General features: G+C 36.3%; 1 protein-coding gene across 4 annotated transcripts in view; it reads right to left on the bottom strand.

Moving 5' to 3' along the window:
* Window positions 1-3840: 3840 nt before the first annotated feature.
* Window positions 3841-10123, bottom strand: part of GOLGA4 (golgin A4) — a 72129-nt gene continuing 65846 nt past the window's right edge. For 3 of the 4 annotated variants that reach the window (XM_064443896.1, XM_064443893.1, XM_064443895.1), the window contains 3 exons: window positions 9573-9659; window positions 6503-6566; window positions 3841-4418 (listed from right to left, as the gene is read on the bottom strand). In XM_064443896.1, coding sequence (XP_064299966.1) covers window positions 6537-6566; window positions 9573-9659 — 117 coding nt within the window. In that variant the 3' untranslated portion in view covers window positions 3841-4418; window positions 6503-6536. The remainder of the gene's footprint in view (window positions 4419-6502; window positions 6567-9572; window positions 9660-10123) is intronic. The other variant, XM_064443894.1, reaches the window with a different exon arrangement.

Genomic DNA, 10123 nt, shown 5'->3' with positions numbered 1-10123 from the left:
TTCTGGCATCAGCCCCCTGGGTGCCCTCCAGACCCTGAACCTGGTCAGCCCCCAGAGCCACACGTGCCTTGGTCTACCTGCCAAATCAAAGTGGCTTTGGTTACAGCAACACGCCTAATTAGAACACAACTACCTCATTCATTTGCCCAATGGCCACCAGGTAACGGCGTGACCTGAGCTGCTCTAGAAGCTGCAACCAAGGGGACCAAGTCACATGTCACAGCAGATGTCTGCACCACACTTAACTCCATCATCATCCATTGCTCTACCACGATGTGCTAAGCACAGCTGTAAGAAAACATATAATTACCATGGGCTTAATTACCACCTCTCTGAAATGTCACATGGTATTAAGTAGCAGCTGTAGGAAATAATGGCTGTCACTGTTCTACAACAAAAGAAACCTCTAGAGACTTGCTTACTTTGAGTCAATGTGCCTTTATAATTACTCTAATACATACAAGCCACTAACTCAATGTTAACAGAGGAAGACTAGAATCAGTGTGAGAGCCTGCAACAGAAGAGAAAATTAGAAGTGGCAACTCTTAGATCATAAATGCAATGTAAAATAAAATGCAACTTATGGCTTACTTCTGTTCTAGCATCTCTAATTTGCAACATTATGAATATACACCAGCAAGCAGAGTTTCAAAATCCCATGCTAGCAATGCTTCTGAGGAACGGGGTCTAGGAACAACCATGAAGATTCATATATAGCTGGGTCTGGATATTCCACACATACAGGAGAGACTGCCAGTTTCTGCTCATCTTGATTTCCATAATGACTCAGTAATGGTGTTGTGAAAGCACCAGTGTTTCTTGAAAAAGCAAACAAAGTATAAGTTTCTCAATTTAACAGTTTAGAGGAAAAAAATATTTTCTGTAGAACATATGGATGGGCAATAAGATTGTATGCAAGAAGTATGTATTACAAAACGAAACCAATCCTCTCAGTACTTGTCCTAGTTTTCGGAGAGTTTAGAATCCTCATTTTAGAGGGGAAAACCAGAAATCACGTACTATTTAGGAAAGAAAAATTTTAGTACAGCTCACAAAGGACTATAAATGGCAGAACTGAAAGTTGGATGAATTTATATATAATGTTTTATAAGAAGTTTGAAATAATATGCTGCTAATAAATATCAGCCTAGGTGCTGAAATGATACAGGAGTAAAAACTGGCATTTTTCACTTAAATTAACAACGGCTAATCATTAGGACACTTGATAAACATTTTAAGTCTTATCTTTATGAATAGATCTACACATTTTTAAATATGCACATGTGTATGGGTCCATAAAATTATAAATATGATGTATATTGCATGTAAAACTGGGGAAAAGTTCAACATAAGACAATTCAAGTACATTCTCTTGCAGCAGCATCTTTTAATACTCCAGTCTGAACAAGCTTGGGATCCTCTAACCTTTGCTAAAAAGGCAGCCAAAACTTTGACACTGTTTTTGGCTTTTAGCTATGTGTGTCTAAACAAGGATATTTTATAATCAGAAGTATTTGTGGCCTGGAGTATATTAGTTTATAGTCACATTGGCACTACTAGCAGTATTTTATGACACTCCAACAAGAAAAAAAACACTACTCAAAGGAAGCTCTTGTTTTCATGCTTTCAACCTAACTAATTTCCTTTATTTAAACTCTGAAGCAATGCTTTATTTACATATTCTCTTAAAAAATCTAGCAGCAGTTAAAACTTCAGTCTGACAAAACTTGTACTTAACACACTTTCCCATTACATTACGGAAGAGTTATGTAATTGCTTATCAAAATGTGAATTTGGGGAGTGGCTATCTGATTTTAGTTTAAAAACAAAAAGAATCAAGGAGAACTCTAGGGCACTTCCGGGTAAAAAGAAATTATTTACTCCATCCAATGTTGTATGAATATTATACAGGCTATTTCAGTGCAGCTCCACAGCACTTAGGTCATGCTTGACAAAGTACAGTCTATAAGTAGTATCTTTCATGGAAAGAGAAAAGAACAAAAAGAGAAAACATGAAAAATAGCCTATTTTTGAGGACAAGAGAACTGCAAGTGATCATGGTGATACTCACTGTCAGAGTAACAGATCCCTGCATTAAATTTCCCAAAGCCTAAGACAACATATACCTTACATGGAAACCTGAAATTCAAATCTATATTTGAAATTGCTGTAATGGTAGTGATAGCAAAATCCTACAAATCCTCAGCCAGCTACGAGAGGCACACACATTTTTTCATAGCCAAACATACCCATGTCAAGTCTGGTCCAGGCTGCTGCGATGTGCTGGAGGATGCCGTTCTGCTACGCAACAGAAGCAAAAAGATGATCTTACAACTGGAACCGTTACAAATACTTTTTATACTTTTTTTTTTTTTTTAAACCAAATTTGATATAAAGAAAAAAGAAGCTATAAATAATAAAGGGCACAAAAATGAAGAGTTTTTGCCAGAGGCAAGGCAGTAGGAAATAAAAGATGGAACTCTGGGTCCTTAACTATCAAAGGCATGTCCCCATACACCGTAAATAATAATTTAAAGCCAGATGTATTCTTTAGACAGCTGGTGGACACAATAGGCCTTGGATCGCTCAAATTGTTGCATTTCTCCCAGTTTTGTTAGGACACAAAACTGTGCAAATGAATTCAGCTTCTTCACTTGTTTTCCTGCAGATGACAAAGGTGAATCCCAGTGCATTTGAAGAAAAAAAAAACCAAAAAAACACAACCCCACAAAAAACCCAAACCACAACAACAACAACACCACCCAAAACAAAAAAGACAAACCCTACATGTCATTGGCTTGTACTCATTTTTTGGAGCCATGCAGAAATACTGGGCTACTATTTGTGCCCTGGCCTGAGGGTAAGCTAACTGAGCAGGATGCGGAAAACCACTGGACTTGACAGGTAAGAGTGTGACAAGCTGACAAAAGGGATAGTGTTGTGAGGAATGGCTGGATCTCACAGGTGTTTATTGAGGAATTATGTGAGAAAAGGCTGAACTTCATAGATAATCAGAGGCAAATATTGGGGATGCAGAGTCTTGAAATGCCAACAATGCCAAGGTAATTGCAACTCTAATACCATATGAAGCTGAGATTGTTTAGATAACAACATGAGAAATACAAAATTTTGGGTAGTGCCCTTGGGTACAACAGCTGGAGCAGGACAACAAATCAAATCTGTCAGAGATGAGCTATTCAGAGGACTCCTGCTCCTATAAACACTGGTTAAAAATTATATTCATGGAGGACTGATCACCTTGAATCATCTTGGCAAACTAGCATACACAGTACAGATAACAGTTATTGATATGTAGCTGGAGCACAAGTTAAATTAGTCCGTACTTGCATGTTGCTTCAGAAGAATACAACTTACTGCCAAAATGACCAGACAGGCATTATTTAAAAGAACAAAAATACATAATTTAGAACTTTTACAAAGCAAACTTCCCTACTTGCTATATTCTTATGCCAACTTTTCAGCTCATCATGTGTCTGTCTTACAGGTGCCCTGAAAAATCTGAAGGGCCCCACTGACTTCTTACAGCTCAACATACTTGAACAGCTCTTCTTATGAGTGTGGAAATGTCTCAGCTAAGGATGTCTTGAACAGGAATAAGAACAAAACTGGTGGATCCTTTCAAAAGAAAAATCTTACCAAAGAAGTTTCAAAATTATACAGTAAATAAACTTTATTTCATCTCAGCTCTTGTCAGATTAGTGCTGTCAACAGTCTTAGATCAGCATATGATACAGTTATGTATTAACTATTTACAATTTACAGTAATGTACTTTTTCTCCAGAAAATATAAGTAGAAAAGCTAGGAGTAAACAAATGAGGTACTGCAATTTGGATTTATTGTAGGCAAAAGCATATAGAAGTGACTTTTAGCAAACAACTGTAAGATCACATCGGGAGAGAGCAGTCATAAAGAGTGCCTAGTTCATCAGGAAAAATCACCTCAACTGCTACCCATCCAAAAATGTATTGCACAGTTCATTCAAAACTAAAAAAATAAATAGAAGAAACAAACCATTTATTTCAACTCTTAAAAAACACCCAGTAAAGCCTGTATAGAGATACAGTAGTGGACAATTCCTTCCTAGGATAAAGTCTTTTCTCTCCTTTAAAAAAATAACCTCTGAACACAAAATAGAAGACAGCGTTCAATAGAAGAGAAAAAAGACTCATCACCAGATAACCCCTGATTAGCGTTTCTTGTCAAGGCAGTTTTAACTATATTCACGGTCCAAAGGTGGTGCTGAGTTTTGGTTCTTGCTGTTCCATTTGTGACCTTGAATAATAGCTTTTCTTCGTGTCCCTTGAGAAGGTCAACAACAGAGATATGAACATATTTCTAAGCAGCAGTGTCATGAGACATTCTCATCACAATTTCTTCAAGATGGTCGTAGCCATGACTAGAAGGAATGAAAAGTTAGAACAAATGAACAAATGCTATATTATGTAGAGCAACTTAGAAGCATTTAATATTAGAGTAATAATGATGATGTTTATTGATAGGAATGGAGATGGAAAAATTTCAGGTAAGTCAAATTGTCAAGTTATTAACTGATTTAGAGCAAGTAATTCCATACCAGTATCTGAAAACAGTTGAGAAACTGTGATGAAAACAAAAGAACCTGTAGCAAAACAGTCAGGAGTCTCAACGGAAATAGTCTGCCACATCGTTGCATCTTAATCCAATGAAAAACAAAGTTGTCCTCTCTGCATAAGGCCTATCATCAAAATTGAAATGCTGAAGTAAAATTTTGGGGCTAGCAAAAAGCCAAAAGCCTCCTCTATCAGGAAAATTATTACTGTTTTCACAGTGAAGTCAACATGATCTTAATTTCCAAGTTTTATACATGCAAGAATATTATCCCATTTGCTGGCTATCTACTGACGTAAGTCACAAAAATACTTGAGATAAAGTAAGAAACTACAGTCCAATAATGAGGTCTGAACAGTTTCCATACATATTAGCTTAGGTTCGGAAAGTGTAACAGCCAACTGCTGACATTAAGGTCAGAATCAAGCCCTTCTGTGATATGCTTCAAATGCAGTTGAGAACGCCTGAACTTTTTACACCAGCATTACAGACAGCACAACAAGAATTTAAGTTTCAAACATGCTTTCTGCCATAGTGTTGGTAAATAGCTTTGTCCTATCGTTACAAACAATTCAATTATTTTCAACAGAGGGCTAGAAAAAACAGTTGCTGATTTTGTCAAGAAGTGATCAAGGTTAGGGGGCAAGTGGTCCAAGCTCCACTGTGTTTTAAGTGCAATAAAATGCATCTGCTATTGTATTCAAAGGTTTAAAAGAACACAAAGTGAAGTAGAAACCATGACTGTTTGCTAAGATCTTTTCCTTTGAAACAGATAGTATTTTGTACTGAAGGCTGTGTTTGCATGACTGCCTGTCAACTGCATTCTGATAACTGGCAATGGAAACAGCTTAAGTTAATCCATTTTGCTATGGCAGGGGTGCAGGCCAACCACTATATTTCAGCCCGCTGATAGTGATTGCTTCACATGCAATGAATCAATTCCTGGCAACTGTGCAAAGCTTTTCAGTTGCAAAGGAGGAGAAGGAAAACTGGGCCTACCATATCCTATAGAATTCATCTGAAGAGTTTATTAACTATCATACACCACTAATGACTCAAATTGTAATCTTATCAGCCGTGCAGGAAGTTTTACCTATGTATTTCCATATCCTACTCCTCTCTCAACTGCTATTGCTTGTGTGTTCCTTGTTTAGCTTGGCTAATCTGATACAACCTGCATCTCTAGACCTAAAATCAATCGTTGGTTTTCAGTAACACTACAATTAGTCTTGCAGATTCGTAATGAAAGTAGTTCAATAAAAACTGAAAAAAGGCACAATAAACTGAGAGCATCAAGGTCCCCAAATTGTTCTCCTTCTGCTCTAGCTTCTCTTGATACCAAGGTAAAGCTCTGATTCAGAAAGGTACTGATGTTTAAATGCAATTATATCCTAATTCCTCTACAGAGGATATTTCGTCAATCTTTTTAAAAATAATCCTCTCTCATATTTATAAGATTTAATAATTAATTTCAAGCAGTACAGTACACATCTCCCATAAATCTGACTTATTTGCTTATTCAAAAAAGGAGCTAAGAAAGTGAATAAAGACAAAACAAAGCCAAGTGCAATAAGATTTAATATTACATACTGATCTAAAATCTGATATTTTTTTTCGACAACTGAGATTTCTGTAGCTCAATCAACATTTCAAGTTATGCTTTTAACTCATAAGGATTAGTTTTGAATCAATATTTACTATTTTCAAACTTGGCTAGGTAAAGCAAAACATGATTAAGAGTAGAACAAAGATTATCATACACATATAGAACAAAAAAATGTGATTTTTTTTTAACAAACAAAAGCAGGAAAGAAAAAAAAGCAGGAGAATGATTAGTCTCATACTACAGGTTTCATACTTAAATAGAACAAATATGTATTAGGCTTCACTCACCCACATGCTAACTAAGCACAGACTGATGGGATATTCAGAAGATACCACTGCGAGGTGAGGCAAACTACAAAGCCAGGAAGAAAACAGCTTATTGGACTACTCCGTTAATAGTGTAGATAAGAACTTTGTGGACATCTGCTCACGAATGAGATTGCTGCAGTTGGATCACAATAACTATGTAGTAAAAGCTAGGTTAGTGAAGGAGATACACTGATCTAGCATATGTTTATTGATGTAGGGATTTGTCAAAAGTTTTCTGAAAACTGTTAAATACATGCCTACTAAGAGGGTAAACAATTACTCACAGATACTTAGTACTACACACACTTATTCTTTTCCAGTAGCACAGTTAATTAACAATTTACACATTAAAATTAGTTATAGATGTTTTGACCATAAACTAACACACAAACAAGCAAGCTTTATGTTAAAAATGCACATTTATATTGCAGTTCAAAGCTTTATTGCACATGAGATCTAAATACTGGGTATTTTCAAATATCAGCATCACTCCAATATTAAGTGTGGAGAAAAACTACTGCCGTGTTAGTAAATGTCCATAAACCAAATACAAAAAACCAAGCGTATTTCTTGACAAAATAATTTATGAAAACCCCTCCAACTTTTTAGTCCTAAACAGAATTACAAAAGACTTGCCCCCCAAAATAATTTGTGCTTCAGTAAACAAACTTAGTAACTTTGAAAGTGAAGAAAAAAAGTTACTACATCCTCCATAATATGTCCTAATATTTGCATTTTCTAAGCCAGGAAAGGTTTGCTATGTGAAACCCCAGAATTTTCTGATCAGTGCACAAAGCTCTTTGAATGATGATATCCTTAATAATCAAAGCACTTGCAGCCTGCAAAAAACCTCACTGTATGTTCTAGCCAAAACTTAATTCCAAGGACCTTTAACACCAGGGACCAAAACTTACTGGGTGAATTCAAGCTACCTTTTTATTTAGTATCAGAAGTTGTGAATACCTGTTTTAGGAAGGCCAGGTTTCAAGTATCAAAAAGCTGAAAGGACTGCAAAATAAGGTCCATCTCTCTAACCTTTCTTTTGGCCAACAGAGAGCTTAAAATGTTTTCTAAATATTACTCTAGATTGCCAAAACAAAAAATAAGGCACCAGCTTTCTACCTGGAGGTCACAGGAAGTGAGCATTAAGAAAAAATCATGTTTGGGATGTGTGATACTTACTGGAGCTGCAGTATTATCAGCATTTGTGTCATTCTAAACGTATTTTAAATATTTAAGATTGCAAGACACTCTCAAACATACTAAGTGTACAGGAAAATGCTGAAGTATTTAACACTTTCCTCAGATTTGATACTCCAACAGATGAAGTGGTAGAATTTTTTTTAAATTTGTTTCAATGGATCAACAGCACTTTAATGTAACTACTTCACTGAAATGTAAAAATGTTAATTTTTTTATTTTTTTCTGTTTCTGCAAATAAATATATATGCAAGGCCAGTGACAGAAACAGAACACAATTCTTCCTCTCACTTAAATTCCTAAATATTTTACTAAGATGACCCACAAATAGAGAGATCAGTGTTGACTCGAGAAACAATGTAGAGAAAACTATTACTGAAGTTTTCATCGTAATAAAAAATAGCTCACATACATAAAACAGTAACAGTAACCCCAAAGAAATGTTTATGCTCATATATTCTTCTTTTTTTGGGTCTGCTTCTCAAACCCGAATTCACCTTTCTGGTAAATAGATTAACTGGTAAATACCAAGCAACAGCCACAAAATAGTAAGTGTGTTGAAACTGGGGAAAAAACCCAATCAAGCAAAACCAAAGCGAGTACTTAGGACACTTATTTTTGACCTGTCCTGACCCAGAGTGAATGTGACCTATTTTGATGGTTTTTCAGTATAAAAATAAAGCAGACAAAAGAAACCACCACACAAGAACTAAAAAAGAAAACCACCAAAAAAACCAACCCCCAAACAAAACCCATTCTTGGTAGGATACTCACTGAAGATAAAAATGTACATATCCCACTTGAAACACACATATCCCAAGTGATTGAGCTCATCAGGTTTCTAGTCTACAAGCAAAATGGGATTTGGTTTTGCCAGAAATTTTATCCCAGGGCTGAAAAATCTCTCTTGATGTATTTTTCATGAAAAATGGTTATGACCCCACAGAAACCTATAAATTTAAGAAACATGAAACATTTGTACCTCGAGTACTGGTTGGGTTTTGGGCCCCTCATTACAAGGAGGATTACACTGAGGTGCTGGAGCGTGCCCAGAGAAGGGCAACAAAGCTGGTGAAGGGTCTGGAGCACAAGTTTTATGAGGAGTGGCTGAGGGAGCTGGGGTTGTTTAGTCTGCAGAAGAGGAGGCTGAGGGGAGACCTTATCGCTCTCTACAACTACCTGAAAGGAGGTTGTAGCAAGGTGGTGGTTGGTCTCTTCTCCCAAGTGACTAGTGATAGGATGAGAGGAAACGGCTTCAAGTTGTGTCAGGAGAGGTTTAGACTGGATATTAAGAAAAATTTCTTTACTGAGAGAGTGGTCAGGGATTGGAACAGGCTGCCCAGAGAGGTGGTGGAGTCACCATTCTTGGATATGTTAAAAAAAATACAACATGCGGACATAGCGTTCCAGGGGATGATTTAGGAAGCATGGTGGTGTTGGGTTGACGGTTGGACTTGATGATCCTAGAGGTCTTTTCCAAGCTTAATAATTCTATGATTCTATTAATTTTCTGTCAGATTACTTTTTTGATTAGAAAATTCATCTGCAGAATAGTGGTAGTGACTGAACTTGCTTTGTTCTGTTGTACCCATAGCTATCAGAAATATGGCTTAACCAAGGATGAGAAATACTAGTTAAGAAAGTATGCTTGCTTTTTTTTTTCCCCCCTCACTTTTGCTATAAACTCAAACCTACAGCTGGAATTTGACACTCCACTGAAGAGGGGGGAAGGAAGGAGAAAAGGAGTTTTCTTGAACGTGGACACAGGGGAAAAAGGAGACTTAAAAGTTTCTAATTTATTATTCTTGCAACCTAATCTCTTCCATAACTTGATTTACTTATAACTTACCAATGGTCGAGCATCTTCTCGTTCTAGTATCTTCTGAGTCTGATCTGCTGGGAACTTCAGCACTGTTGTTATAACCTTGGCCATTGTCTAAAAAGAAATAGGTCATCTATAAGCAATTTCATATGCACTAAAATGCTTTGTAATATTTTAAAATGCATTTCATTTAAGAACACTGGATGCTATTTTTAGTAATATCATTGGAAAAAAGTGAAACGAGTAAGATATAACTACTTGTTTTATATCATATATGCATGACATCTTATGTGAATTATATGAAAACCATGAAGAATCTTCATTTCATGTTGTCACAAACTGCAGATACTGTAATATGATGTAAGCTCTGTGGTATATATGCTTAAATACCTGAAGTCCATTATTAAGACAGCGTAGTTACAAATACTGCTCCAACTACATTTGATTTTAACACAGCCTTTCTGAAAGGCACATTTCAGGCGCATGGCACCTGAGAGGGTCCTTATGGATTCAAATATGACGCAACATATATTAAACTATGTGATTCATCATGCGAATATTTTCTAAAGAAATAAAAC

The sequence above is a fragment of the Phalacrocorax carbo genome, chromosome 2, assembly GCF_963921805.1.
Source record: "Phalacrocorax carbo chromosome 2, bPhaCar2.1, whole genome shotgun sequence".
NCBI lineage: Eukaryota > Metazoa > Chordata > Aves > Suliformes > Phalacrocoracidae > Phalacrocorax > Phalacrocorax carbo.
This window is presented reverse-complemented; position numbering and strand designations above follow the sequence as displayed.